Source organism: Carassius carassius, chromosome 24 (genome assembly GCF_963082965.1).
Source record: "Carassius carassius chromosome 24, fCarCar2.1, whole genome shotgun sequence".
In the NCBI taxonomy this organism is placed as follows: domain Eukaryota; kingdom Metazoa; phylum Chordata; class Actinopteri; order Cypriniformes; family Cyprinidae; genus Carassius; species Carassius carassius.
In genome coordinates, this window is record NC_081778.1 from 6,618,815 (window position 1) to 6,634,803 (window position 15,989).

The window sequence follows — 15,989 nt, forward strand, 5'->3', positions numbered from 1 at the left end:
TGTCAGTAACACACGGTTAAAGCAGAGTGAAACAAGAAAAATCCACAGAATAAGAGATCAAATGTATTGTTGTGCCTTTGGATGTCAGAATAGGAATGCAACATTTTTTTTATAGAATACTGTCATCAAAAATGCCATTGAAAGCTAAACGCAGACGTTTAAACGGACAGACTAACAAATGAAACCTGCTATGATTACTCTACTTTTAAAGCATGAATTTGATTTAAACAATCGGTCTACATAATATTCACATATGCAGTTCACTGGGAACATATTACATTTGCCCTACAGTTACAGCATGAAATGCTATTTAAACTAGGGATGCAACGATACCATTTTTTCAGAACCGATCTGATCCGACACTGAAAATTCTGTGTATCTACCGATATCGATCCAATCCGATACCAGCAGTTTTTATTTTTTTTAATCAATGCAGAATTTCTATACTTCTCTGTAAATAATAATTATAATAATGATGATGATGACGATGATTATAATAATACTAATAATAACTATCCACCCGATTGTAAGGAAGCTTGTAAATTCATTTTCTCTATCCAATGCGGTCACGTCACGTGACAAAAGAACGAACGATAGGTTAAAGCCTTCTATACAGTCTATGGTCAAAGCTTATGAGGCTATCACATGATGAAGGAACGACTCAAACACGAGGACTCAACAGATGAACTAATCAGTTCTCTTTTTGGCTCAGACAGCATAGGATGAAATTCATAGGATGAATTAATCTTTCTGTTCCTTATAGCATTATAGTTCTGTATTGTTTGTAGTGTGATCAATGTTTGCGTAAGTACTAGTAGACATGTTAGGGAAGTAACACGTAACAATTTAATTATATTTTGATCAAAATGAACGAAATGACTCAAAAAACGATTCTTTCATTTTTGCTGAATAAGATTCAAAGGTCTGAGTTTGCAAAATGATCCGAACTTCCCATCATTACAACTTACAGGTTATAGGCTAAAGTTTATTGGAACTATGCGGGCGTGCTACACCCAGTCTATTTAAGACTAAATGGTACTTTGTTTGACTGATGACAAATGCTAGACTACACCTCGCTCCTCAAATTCATAGAACCTCGGCCTTTATATTTATAGTGCTTGCTGAGTAAAGAAAATGCTGTACATATTCAAACAATCTTCTTCTTTTTTTTTTACCATTTTTATCGTAAAAATGCGGATGGTCCAAAATGTGTGCGCTTGAGTCAGGATTAGTTACAAGCTCTTTCATTTCAGCTCTTTCGTCTTTCAGCTTACTTTCATTGGTGATATAACTGCAAAACCCACTGACAAATGTAAAGGAATGACCAACATTAAGGAATTAGGAAAAATATTGAGTGTGTGACCGTGTTTCTTCCGCATTCATGTCAATGAGCATGTAAAGTTCGTAGAGAGCTTTCCTCAGTGCATTTTTAATTCTAATTTTGGCCACCTCTGAAATGGGTCAAATTATAGATATTACCTGAGAAATTCAAGAAATTATGCTACAAATCCACGTTCTTTAAGGCTATATCTGAAATGGATGTGCACCGTTCAGTTGAATGATATCTGTCTATTTGATGCGTATGAAAGTTGCACTTGTTACTACCGACCTTCCAGAGGGCCTTGCACACCTCATCTTCACACAGGGCCTCACAAGTAGGAGTTCTTTGAAGTAGGCTTATCAAAACTCATGTTTTAGTGTAACTATAATGCATGTTACTCACTTGGGCAGCTGAGGGCTTCTTTTGCAGTGATGCTCTTGTTGCATGCAGAGCAGAGTGTGGTGGCAGAAACACTGAGGGAGGTAAACAGGTGACCATTGCTGTAACGCGACTCACGCTCCTTTGTCTCTTTCTCCCGTGCCTTCCGCTCTTTCTCTTTGTTCTGCACACAGAAGAGTTAGGAAAAAGATGAGTTGTGCAAGTACAGCATCATAGCATATCACCATTCACTTCAATCATAGCATCCATCATTCACTGTATAGTGAAAGTCATGTTGTGAATGTGACCAAAAATCTGTGAATTCTCACACACACTCAGCACATCAAATGATGAAAACAAGAAATGATAAAAAATTATACTGCTAGTCAACTAGTTTCATTATGGCAGGAATAAAAGACAAAAATCACATGCGTTTTCCTCTGTTGAATACAGATATGACAACATAAAATCTGCTCTTTAATATGAGCCCTTCATGAAACAAAATGACAAATGGTCCTTGGTACCAGTTTCAATACTGTAGAAAAAAAACATTGGAACTTTTTAACAATTTATTTTATTGAACTATTTGAAACAAATATTAAATAAATTGTTAATTACATATTAGTTACATATTAATGCTAATAATAATAATTGGTTTAGAAAATGTAAGCCGTAAAACAAAGGGGTCTTCTATTACCCTAAAGAGGTTTCCTCTATGACAAGTGTTAATATACATGATACTGATCATTACATTGCTACTATGCAATACTATCAATAAATGGACAGTATAATTACTTTATTAGCTCAAAACTGAAACTTTACATTAAAAACAGTTTGTCTATGAGTCAATATGAACAAACAAGTTCAGATAAGATCAAACAAGATCTACTAATGACGTCATTACTTGGAAATAACATACCTCAACTGACCAATCAGAATCAAGCATTTCAGAGAGCCATGTAATAAACAAAAATAACAAGACAAATATTAGTAACTATCTGTTAAATATTTTCTGCCCAGAGATGTGTATTCCATCTACTTTAATACTTTTTTTAACTTATTATATTTATTGTATTATTATTTTCTTTATATATATATATATATATATATATATATATATATATATATATATATATATATATATATATATATGACAACAACAACTATGCACCGTCACAGAGTTTGGGAATATTCACAAATATTTCATACACAAATACATGATATCAGAGTTAAATATTAAACATTTTAGGAGAGAACAAAATGGTTGTTTTGCATGTGACATTTTCTAGCAGGATATACAATCAGCTGTTTCAATATTCTTTGCGTTTGTGAATTTATGTCAGCTATACTTTAAAGACTTTAAAGACCAGCTAAAGCTAGGGCAGGGACAACGCGTCGAGGTCATCGATGACGTCGACGAAAAAAATACGTCGACGCAAAATATGCGCATCGATTCGTCGACCTGTTTTTATTTCTCTAAAAAACGTTTGCAAAACGTTTACCTTATGTGCGCTGAATATACGCGATGGCCGGATCAACATTCTGTCCAACTTTATATAACCAATCCAGGGGTTTTTCTGCATTGATTTTTTTTTGGCGGCTGTCAAAGCCTTATTTGATCGGTGAGTGATGTAGAATAGAATGACTGCGTACGAGAGAGAGCCCCGCTGCGCGCGTGCACTCACAGTCTTCAAACAACACGAGCGCTTCTTGCTCTCTCTCTCCCTCATGCATATTAAAATCATTAAACACGGTAGAAAAACACCAAAGTTTCACGCGCGCTCGCGCACTCACAGTCTTCAAACTACACGAGCGCTTCTTGCACTCTCTCTCCCTCGTGCATATTAATCAAAATCATTAAACACGATAGAAAAAGGGCGAAACACCCAAGTTTCACGCGCGCTCGCGCACTCACAGTCTTCAAACTACACGAGCGCTGTCTTGCTCTCTCTCTCTCTCTCTCTCTCTCTCTCTCTCTCTCTCTCTCGCTCTCTCTCCCTTGTGCATATTAACCAAAATCATTAGACACGATAGAAAAAGGGCGGAACGCCAAAGTTTCACGTGGAGCATTCGGAGATTTTTTTTTTCTACATGACAGGCTGCTGGCTCCCACTGTTAATTTTTATTTTTTGGAAAAGCACTCTCTGTATTAGCTTAAAGCCCTAAAGTTTACATTGGTTACTGTATTCTTTCAATTGCTCTAAACAACTTTTTTATTGAATGCTAGACATCAAGTTGTTGTTATTTTCATCTGAAAGAAGAACTTTTTTTCAGTAAGCTAGACCCTATGTGTTCAGTAAGCTTGTTTCAGTAAGCTATGTGTTTTCAAGGCTTCAAGGTTTTATTGAATGCTATCTCTATACAAGTGCAAAGTAATGCATTCTTAGTCAGTCTTTTATTTTGTAATTTTAAGAGCAATAAACATATATTGCAATGTTATATTTTCATTCAGATATGTAAATCAACATGTATAAATTGTTAGTAGTCAATTAATGGGGAAATAATCAAAATCGAATCGGTCTGGAAAAATTAATCGTTAGATTAATCGATGCATCGAAAAAATAATCGCTAGATTAATCGTTTAAAAAATAATCGTTTATCCCAGCCCTAGCTAAAGCCCAATTAATTTTTTATATTTACCTTATTTTTTTACCTAAAAGTGGGCACATCAAGCAATGCTACAGGAGACTGATAAACAAAACTGAAATATATAAGCTCTATTTATTTATATTTCAAAAGCACATTTTCAAGGCATAATCCTGCTATCTTTATTATTATTATTTTTTTTTTCATAGTAGATTGCACTGTTGTCATTTGACTGTCCTCACTGCAATAAGCTTTAAAGGCAGTAAGTAAACACATATCAGCATGTGAAATGAAAAGCTGTGCTATTTAAAGGATAATATTACATAGAGGACAGGGAGTAGAAAAGATAGATGTAGGGGTTTACTTCACAATTCAGACTGAGAAACAAAGGGACAGACAGACTGAAAGGAACAAAGACAGCCAGTGAGATGAATGAAAGATAATACCTGACACACAGACAGCGAGACAAGAACCTTCAATTCAGCAACAAAGAGCCGAGAGACTCCAGTGCTGGATAATGCACAAACCAAACCATAAACCAGCCAAAAATGACATTCACCCTTAGCAAACTCATGACTTTTTCTGTGAACAGATGAAGAATGTTCAAGGGTTCTAAACCTTCAAATAGAACACAAAACCAAAATCATACAATGTGCAAATCTATCATCTATTTAATATTTATTTGATATAGGCCTAATACTTTGGAAATATGTAATGATGCAACTATATGACACAGGGAAGAATGAGGAGAAAGATGACTGAATGAACAAAATAATGCATTTCCAGAGCAAAAATGTTGTTCTGGGATATTGATGGGTGAACAGATTTCTGCATGACATTCACAATGTTATGTTTGGCATAAACTGACAAAATGACCTACTTTGCTAATATGAAAAGTCTTATGAATTACAGTAAATGTATGAATTCAGCACATACTCAGTGGTTCTTAACTCCAGTCCTGGAGCCAGCTTTCAAAGTATACTCAACTGCTAGATGAGCACTAATGTACGAGTACAACACATGTGCACTTCCAGTCCACCTAGTGAGCTCATTGTGATGATGTACATAGACCATCCATGTGGACACAAAAATGACTAAATGTGCAGAACCACTGCACTAGATACTGCAGGAACAGATCTTCTGGCATTAAACACTCACAATGTGATATAATACTAGCGAAAAAGTTATAATCCTAACCTTTAACTCCATACCGAAGTCCCAGATAGCCAGACAATGAAAATATATATATAAAAATTATTTGTGGGATGCTGTGGGCACCCCACCGTGTACACCGTACGTTTTAAGACGTTTAGCTTTTATGATTAATATGAATAAACAGTGCTCATAAATGGCTGCTGAGGTCGTATTCTCAAGTAAAGCGAGTTGAGGCTTGGACCCGAAAACAGCACTTCTTACGTCATCACTTAACAACCGAATAGCAGTGGCTTGCATTCACACAAAAGACTCTCTGCCAATCACAACATGTCAATTTTCCAGAACTAAAGTTCAGTGTAAATGAAGCATATGAGGAAAAAAGGGATTCGGGTGGATTTTAATAGGGTAGTGGTGGAAATTATGATTCTTTTAAGAGATTCGTTCATTTTCAGTTCGTTCACCAAAATGATTCATTCAGATTCGTTCACTGATTCGTTCAGTGACCATTTCTTTGTTTTACACAAAATACGCCAACAGGTGGCGAAAAAGAGTGTCTTATGTGTCATGTCTTAAGTCAACGCACTTATTCACTTGTTACAAAAACATATTTGGCTTTATTAAAATGTGTGCATAATCGCATTCAGTAGGGCTGTGATGGTTGCCGTGACAACCACGTCACCGCGGTGGTCGGTTGCTAACGCGGTTGTCTACTGCCACCGGCGGTAGTGCAAGTGACGTCACAAACTCTATAGCAAGCATAATACAAAGTTTTGTATATAAGTGTAATAACTGTAATAGTTGCAAAATTTGAAGTCTATGACAATTAACAAATTACCTCAAACTCAATGTTTCCTTTAGATTAGCAGATTTGAGCACAGGAAAATACAGTTTATGCATTCAGCAAATTAATTTAGTGCTGGGCGATGGATCTTGTTGGGAAAGCAAATACCACATCACCGATCTGGAGTCATCTGCATTCATGTCACCCATCAGCGTTTGCACAAGTTCTCGTGTTCGCAAACGCTTGCTGGTAAGGTTTGGTGAGGCTTTCTCCAAACTGGCCAAATACAAACGAGACAGCGATAAATAAAAGATGTTAACAAGAAATATGGCATCGCTCACGTCCGTTAGACAGGGAGTATTTAACTTAATTATTTAGGCTTCTTTCTTGTTTAACTGCATTATTTCTTTGATATTTATTTTAGTGTTTTGCAGGCGGCGTTCACTGACAGAAGTGCTCAAATAAACACTAACTGACGAGTTAAATAGGATGTGTTAGATGAGTGATACTGGACAGTGCTGGGCTGATTTTATAGACGTGCATACATATAAATATATCCTGTATATAATATATATAAAATATATTACATGCATGCACCGTTTAAGTCAGCTTTAATCACCTTTTTTGGTATTTCCATTAATTAACTGACCACGACACTGTTTGCACATAGTTTATTTTGCAGTTTGATATGATGGATACGCACAAAGAAAGCGCGCACAAAGTGAAGTGGAGCTTGTGTCTGAAACGTTTCCTGTTCAGTCATTCCGCGACTGAATAAATTCACTTCTTGTCATGAGAAAAAGTGACAGAAGCTGCAGTTGTGAGTGGGTGGCCATCCCCGCCCCTACGTTAAATATTTTGAATATGTTAAACTGAAAAAAAAAATTATCGCCTTCATTAACGAGCAAATTTTGACCCTAATATATTTATGCATTAACACACACACACACACACACATATATATATATATATTTTATTTTTATTTTTTTTCAACACCGCGCCACCAGTGGTTGTTGGTCCATGACTAACGCGGTGGTAAAAATCAGCCACCGTCACAGCCCTAATATAAAGTCTAATTAAGTTGTTCAGATGAAAAAGCACAAGGTTTTCTTTCATAAGTAGCATTTTAATTGTTTAGTCAGACAGTTCATATATTATATATTCACATTCATAAATCGGGGATTAAACGTCTAGTTATGTTCTGTATGCTAAATATGAAAACAAGCGTATGTGCACAGTACCTATAACTGCGCTTTGCATTTTCCGTGATTGACATGCTAAATGGCCAACTGACCCGGTTTACTCTCATTCGTTTCGCTCATGAACGAGATAATCTATACCAGTTCATTTCATTCACGAACGACGTATCCGTTCATTTAACTAGTTTACGAACGACATGTGTGCCAGTTCAGTCATTTCGTTCACGAACGACATGTGTCAGTTCATTCAACTCGTTCGCAAATGACATGTGTACCAGTTCAGTCATTTCGTTCATGAACAATAAGATCTCTAGATCTCGTTCAGACTCGTATGAAACTCGTTCAGTGAAGGGCGTATTCGTTCACTACATTCAACAAATCACATGCTCCGTCACATCTCATACTCGAAGGCTATTGGCTCGAGGTTGAGTAATTCTTTGAATGTGAATGAGAAATATGAGTCAGTGGATTACGTGAACGAGAACGATTCGTTCACCTAAAAAGATTCGTTCAAAAAGAACGATTCGTTCACGAACAACAGATCACTATAATAGGGTCACTTTGCCTACATACATTTTGAAAAGTCTTTAAAATGATGAAAGCATGGCAAAAGGATTTTAAGATAACAAAATTTGTATGTTATCATGATTGTCACATGGTTTTATGTTTTCATGGATTTTTATTTTGAGATAACTCATGGACGTTTAGCTTGCATTCTCTCTCTTTCTCCTGTTTTGTTTCTCACTTTCCACTGTAAAATTACAGTTTAAAAAGGTCTAACTAGTGGAGTGTTTTGTGACCCAAAATAGGCAGGAAATCACACATTTTCTTTCGCTCTCAGAAGGATGTAGTTCCCTGTTTTTTTACTGACTTCTCTGTCAGTCCTTCTTTTAATGTGCTTTGTTAAACTGCTGTTTTGCTTCCCTCTTATGCCTTTATCCTTTTCATTTAATCAATAAAATGTTGTGATTAGATCCTCCAATACTTCCTTGCCTGCAGTCTCTGGCAAATATATGACAAAAAGAAAGTTCAAATTTGCTAGTTTGAATTCATATCAACTCGGTCAAACACAGATCAACTCTGGGACATAAAAGTGTCCTTATTACTGCTCAATGACACAGTCACATTGTATCAGGATAGAGTTTTTTTTAAATATCCAATTGAGATCACTTTAATTGACTGTTAAATAATTAACTGGGTTAGTGTGTCAGCTCAGTTCATGATACACTGAGCACAAATGTGTGCTAAATGCTCTAGGAATAAAGTGTGGCCTGTTCTTGTTCTGAGCCTTGGGCCCTGTCTCTAATTCCTCAGTGGAGAACATATGCCCCATGCCCTCAGGAAATGAAACACAGACCAGAGCAATAACAGAAACAAACATGAGAAGAAGGCATAGAACTCATTTGCGGGTGAGACATGTCTCCACCTCTTTTTTTCAAAACCGATTCTGTGTCATCATTTTTTTTTTAAGTTTAGTGAAGGAATGCAAGTCAACAACACAAACAAAAAGAGCAATGTGGTGTTCTTTAAAACTGCATCAAAAAACGTTTGTCAACCAATCAGGTTCAAGCATTTAACAGCTCAAGAGTATAAATATACATTTCTAAATATAAGCTGATTTTCACTTTAAGTTTATGCAGCACTGCACAAATACATAAAAAAATGTGCTTTACTACCCCATGGATCTGGATAACAGTCCAGTTATAACACCTTTCTCTATCAACAGATTATCATCAGCTGATTTACTGCAGGCAACAAAATCATAAAAGTTAAATGTACTCTCTGCAGTGTACATATCGATCCATTCTGCAGAGAGTAAAAGTAAATCTGAGCCAATGTTGTAGTTAATTAATCAAGTAGTTTCCCTCTACAGATGATGACTGACAATTAGTGATGGCGTCTGCTGTCAACAACTGAAAAGACAACAAGAATTGCTGGCCTTTTACATTTTAGGATGGGGGTCATGTGAGGATGATCATATTTGGGAGTCTGTGGCAAATAATTAATTGAAAACCCTTGTTCTAAACAGCATTTAGTCGGAAAGAAAATCTGATGTCATCAAACTTGTTTATCCATATTAGCGGTAGAGCGATTATTTTAAATGCAGTCTTCTAAATTTAGAAATTTGTCATTTTGTATTTTAGGGCACACTAACCTTAAATGGTTAGTTCACTCAAAAATGACAATTCTGTCAGCATTTACTCACCCTCATGTAATTCCAAACCAATAAGACTTTTGTTCATTTTCGAAACACAAATGAGGTTATATTTTAACGAAACCGGAGAGATCTCTCTCCCTTAATTGAAAGTCCATTCCCGAAAAACTGACACTTCAAAATGTTCATAAAGACACCACATCTAATATGGTCAACTTTTTTGAGACCTAGAAGGTAGTACCAAATCCACACATTTGACAACAGGGTTAAGGATTCAAATTACCCACCTCAAAAAAAAGATGCTTGGAGTGTTTGTGTGAGCACTTACAGGCACGTATGCTTCATAATGACATTTGCATGAAAAGTGACATGGAAGGATTGTCACTTCTGATGTAAATTTCATTGCATGTCAACATTTAAATCACGGGTGAACTCATGAACCTGACAAATGGCTGGAAGTGATGGTTTATCAGTTGCCCATTTCATGTGTATCTGATTTTAAAATACATTTGGAAGATGTGAAAAAAATCTGATCTTGAGCATTTTCTTTCATTTACACGTGCAACACTATCCAATCTGTCAGATGCAAGCACAACATTGGATTGTTTTCAACCCAGGTTCATTGAAAATACATGCTTGCGGTGACATTTAAACTGAACTGAGATGATGACATCAATGAATTCAGTGATGAACTGCCTTCAACTGTTCAACTTGCATTAATGACACACTGTTTTCCTAATTAATGTTGTTCAGTTGCTTTGACACAATCTTTTTTGTTTAAAGCGCTATATAAATAAAGGTGACTTGATTTGATTGAAAATAACGTGGCGAGTTCATCGGAAATGAAATGTCCGGTGAGTGGCACTAAAAGCTTTATTGCGTTTGAAAACAATGTATCACCTACACTGAACCCAACCAACAGTCTTAACAAACACAAACTTAAGGCAAAAACACATTTGCTAAAGCGACCATTTAATTGTTGTCAAAGGACTCGTACCCAAGAGCTTCAAATCACAAGTACAACTGTGTACCCCCAGGTGAGCTATGCCAAGGGCGTCTACTATATCAGAAAAGCCATACATATGGAGCTGGGTATGTGATACAAACATTGAAATGTATTATTTTACAGATCATGTGTTCTGGACATCAGGAAAACCAAGTCAAAACAAGTCTTTCTTAATTGATAACCTGCACCTGTCTTCATTTATGTGAAAAGGAATAAAAAAAATTGGCATTTTGCTGCCTCCAGTGTTCAGTTGAGCTGGAAACTGCAGTAAATATTATGTAGAAGTACAATGTAGACAGAAGCATGTTTTTGCAATGTGTCTGGATTCGAGTTTTTGATGAGACTAGATTGATGATGGTGACAGAGTTGGGTGGCGAGCCTGCGATTCACGAGCAGATCAAGCCCAGAAATGGCAATCAGAAGAACAGTCCCACGGTACAGTGGCTAAACCAAAGGCCTATGCGGCAATCCCCAACATCCAATTAGGACCAGAAACGTCACTGAGTTGGGGACCAAATGGGACCATACTGCTTCTCCACCATTTACGGATGCAATACATTGACCTTGTCTGATTGTTACAGTGTTGGAGAAATACTCAATCACTACTTCCTCAATAAGCACCTCCCATAACGTCCTAACAGGGAATTACACACTGCCAAAATGGCTTCACCTCTTCTGCTTATCTTTGTGTTCAATACAGACTTCTCCAATGATAAAATTCCAGGTAAACTACAACATCTGTGCCAATGCCTCATTTTCTCTGCTATATCTCTTGTTACTTTCTGACACACGGTCTACCTGCAAATGTACCGAAGTGATCCATCACAGCTTCACAAGGAACACGGATGCAGTTCCAAAAAACATAAAGCAACTCCAAGGTCAGGAGACCTTGTCAGATACACGTATACAATATACAAATATTTTAAGTGGTGATTTCTCTTTAACTTAATATAGAGCTACCACAAATACAAATTCTATAGCAATACACCAAGATGACAAAGAATCATGTACAGACTACAGAAAAAGGGACACAGTCGCGTCACTTACAGACATTTGTTTTAAAAAAAAAAAATAGACCTGGATATTTATTAATGTAATGCAAATTTACGACGTGAAGACCTTACACAACACATACAAGAACAAAGACACTATGAGCACGGGAGATAAAGGGCGCGCGCATACGGTAAACCCGGTGAAGCACACTAGTAAAGGCAGCAATGGATGCTATGTAAAATGCTGCAATCTTTGCATGGCCCTCCCCCATTGGTTTCCTTCAGTGCCCTAGACAACGTGTTCATACTGCTGCACAATGGACTAAACCTTAGGATACATATACTCACGTATATACTAAGATCTTACGTTTACACATACATAAACGAAACACGTATAGAGATCTATATCAGAGCAGTAATACAGGTAAGCCTTATTGTAACTTCTTGAGTTCATTTGATCAAATGAGAAAGAAGAAGAGTAGCAGCAGTCTTCATCAGACAGCAGAAAAAACCCTTAACCCCACACCACTGGAGAGAGCTATTCAAAAATGCAGTAGGCTATTTTTTAAATAAGAAGAAAAAGAACAATGTAGTTAAGGCATAAGATAGAGCGTTAAAAGCGTTATAATTAATTAATTACTCACCTTTACATTAACGTCTTTCATTTTTTCCTGGCGTGCTTTCGGTGACGGGTCCGAGACACGGGACATCGCGAGAAAAGGGAAACTTTACCAACAGCAGTCAGACTGTATAAAATCCAGATGTCCGAATCTTGTTGAGAAAACAATCATCCAGTGCGTTAGGTAATATTAAAACTATACATGTGTATTAAAGCTCAATTCAGTCTTACATGAACTGGGTGTTTAATAAGACACACAAGGTTTTTTTTTTTCTTTCACAGGAAACTCCACAGCCTTCGTGAGATACTGAACCTAATAAGACTATAAACCAATAGCAGTCGTGTATTTCTCTGACTGACAGACGCTTGACCAATCAGTTGCCACACATGTCCGACTCCGCCCATCACAGCTGCTACAGTATATAGACTACAGCAGGACGCGCCACATGGCGTGTGTGCGTGTGCGTGTGTGTGTGTGTGTGTGTGTGTGTGTGTGTGTGTGTGTGTGTGTGTGTGTGTGAAAGAGAGAGAGAGAGAGCAAAAGACAGTCAAGGGAAATCCTGAACAAACACTACAACATAGATGAGCGCTAGCTCAAACCATGATATTCTATTGGAGACCGTTGTACAACTGAAATTAAATGCATTCATTAAAACTGCATTTCAAATATTTTATAAATAACCTGAGACTTAAATTTTTTTTATAACATCTTTATTTATTGTTTTTAATCAGGTAAAAAATTATTTCTATGGGTAATTCAACTTACATTTCGATCCAACCCAAGCAACAAATTGTAGTTTAACAATACCACATTTTCCCTTTGTCTAGTATAAAGCATTACAGTCAAGCTGTTAAGCAAGTCCTTAAACACTAAAAGTTCACAGTGGAGGTTTAGTGAATAATTAAACTGTATAAAAACTGCAGTCAGCTGACTGGTGCAAGAAAAGTAAGTGAAACAACTTGTATCTTAACAGCATATATGGGTTTTTGAGTAATAAACTTTGGTAAATTTGTTCAGCCAATAACCAGTTTTATTGCACACATAATAATGATAATGCTTGTCTTAATATCCGCTGCTTGGTAAATTACCTTCTTTTGGTTTACTTTAGTGAACTGAGTATTAGATCTATATTAGGAAATATTAAAATAGTAAAAGGCTGCAGTCATTATCTACTTGTTAAATAATTAGTGGCCCATCCATCCGCCTTATTTTTCAATGCGAAAGTAAGCCGTTTTCAGTGAATGTTCATTAGCCACTGTAGGGAAATAGAAAGAAAATTACAAAGTGCAGTAAATGAAATTAAATATACTTTATTGTCCCTGGTAGGGAAATTTGGAGTAGACTCAAAACCAACATTCCAACATCACCTTATACACCTAAGAATGTTAAAAGTATGCATACAAAATCTGTTCAATTTGCAGCGTGGGATCCTGTACCTTCTCCCAACATGGGACGGATCACTTAAAATTCTTTATATACATTGTTCAAAAAGAGACTGAATACTGGGATAGTCCTTTTGTCATGTCAATGTCATAGCAGTTCGTACAATACCCTGTATCTTTGTTTTGGATTTTACGTTAAGGTTCCAATACCAGGTAGACAAACCATACCTAATGACAGTTTCTAATACAGACTGATAAAAAAGCAAAATAATTTTACTATCAACACCATAAAACCACAATCTACGTAAGAAATAAAATCTTTGTGAAAGTCGTTCACAGACTCAATGAAAATGCATGTCCCATGTAAGAGATTTGTCTAAATACACACCTAGATACTTGTAAGATTGCACTTGTGCAATTTCCTGATTGTGAACAAATACAGGTGTATGATCTCTAATACCCTTAGGATCAAAAATGATTGCCGCTGATTTCTTTGTTTTCACTTTTAGGAAATTAGCGTCACACCAATCAATAAATGACGTAATCACAGAATAGTAAATAGAAGAAGAGTCTTACTTTTTCAGTAAACTTAGAATATAGCTGTATCATCAGGAAACTTCAGAATGTAGTTCTGTGGGTGCCTGTTAGAGCACTCATTAGAGTACAATGGAAAAAGAACTGGTGAGCTGACATAGCCCTGTGGAACTCAAGTACTACAGTATTTCACTTGAGACAGACTATCGTTTACTTTGACTCTCTGAGTTCTATCTGTAAAAAGGGAAAAGTAACACTGTATAATTGCAGGATTCACGCCTAACTGGTTAATTTTTTTAATTAAAACATGTTGGGTTGTCACGGAGACGTGAATACTGAATACTGACACACACGCATCCATCCATTCATTTACACTGACTACACTACATTTCCCACAAGCCTCGTCCTTGGACTCTGATCACCATCACAGGTGCAATTCATCAGGACTGTGCATATAAGCTGGACAATCACAACAGTTCAACGCAAAGTCTTGATTTGCTGTGTCTGTCATTTCTGAGCGTTACTACCCGTGTTTGTTTCCTTGTTGCCGATCCTCTTTGATATCCTTTACGTACCTTTGCTGCCTACCTACCGACCCTTGCTTGTTACTGGATTTTGATTCTCTGTTCTCCCTACGTTGCTGATATTGCTGGTACTGACCATTGCCTGTACGACTACGAGTTTCTGCAATAAAGCCTGCATATGGATCCCATGTCGAGTTCTGGGTCATTACAGAAGACTTCGCCAACACCAGATTCAGCGGCTTATGAAGGTCTTCATACCACCATGGCGGCCCAAGCCAGTCAGATCACTGCTAACCAGTTTCAGCTGAATCGACTGACGTCTATCACTGAGGAACTCGTCAAAGCCGTTCAGAGTCTCCATACAGCTCCCGCGGCCACACCAACGCCGGAGGCGTCCACCATTGCCCACGCTGCAGGGACGCCGTCTCAGGTTAATCCCTGTATCGCTTTCCCAGAGAAATTCAACGGTGACGCCAGCAAGTCTAAGGGATTTCTGTTACAATGCTCATTGTTTGTTGAACAGCAACCCACGCTGTATACTACTGATACTGGGAAGATCGCCTTTGTTTGTTCACTGCTGACTGAGAAAGCACTGAAATGGATTACTGCAGTATGGGGCTCCGATGGATCTGCATTCTCTTCCTTTCATGACTTCCTACATCAGTTCAGGGCAGTATTCGATCATCCTAAGGAGGGAAAGGGAGCTGGAGATCGCTTATTGGAATTATCGCAAGGCAGAATGACGGCGGCTGATTATGCTCTAAGACAGGGAGCAGCAACCTTTTCGGCATGACGTGCCATTTTTTATTTTTAAGGTTAACCACTGTGCCAACACAGCCCCCCCCCCCACACACACACCCCGATATAATTCTGTATTTAAACGGTACATACACAATTTTTTATTATACGATAAAAAAAATGTTTTTTAACGTTTAATCAACGTTAATGCACTGCTTTAATTGATGAACGTGCACACACAGACACACACCACTCGCACACAGAGATCTGAGATCGTGCTGTGCAAAAAGTAGCATTCAGAGTGTTGTCACGCTACTTTTATTAATCGATACTGAATCGCTACATTATATTTCTCAACAACAAAGGGGCAAAATCGCTTCATTGTCTGCAGAGAGAGACAATTTACCCCCCCCCCCCACTTTCTTTCTCTCAAAATCACTGGATATAGCTTTAGGTCATTTAACATTTCTATGGTAAAACGTATTATTAAAAGTTGACTAATGTTAATTGATTTGCAGCTTCATATTACCTCACTCTCTTTAACGTTAAACTGACGCTTCGCGCTCTGCTTCTGTGAACAGTAAACCCCGCCTACTTTGATCTGATTGGCCATCTCAG

General features: G+C 37.2%; 1 protein-coding gene across 4 annotated transcripts in view; it reads right to left on the reverse strand.

Moving 5' to 3' along the window:
- Positions 1 to 12,523, reverse strand: part of LOC132102750 (rho guanine nucleotide exchange factor 2-like) — a 36,009-nt gene extending 23,486 nt beyond the window's left edge. For 2 of the 4 annotated variants that reach the window (XM_059507388.1, XM_059507385.1), the window contains exons 1-2: positions 12,218 to 12,499; positions 1,724 to 1,883 (exon numbers count right to left, since the gene is read on the reverse strand). In XM_059507388.1, coding sequence (XP_059363371.1) covers positions 1,724 to 1,883; positions 12,218 to 12,283 — 226 coding nt within the window. In that variant the 5' untranslated portion in view covers positions 12,284 to 12,499. Of the gene's footprint in view, positions 1 to 1,723; positions 1,884 to 12,217 lie in introns of all 4 variants that reach the window. The other 2 variants (XM_059507387.1, XM_059507386.1) reach the window with 2 other exon arrangements.
- Positions 12,524 to 15,989: the final 3,466 nt, after the last annotated feature.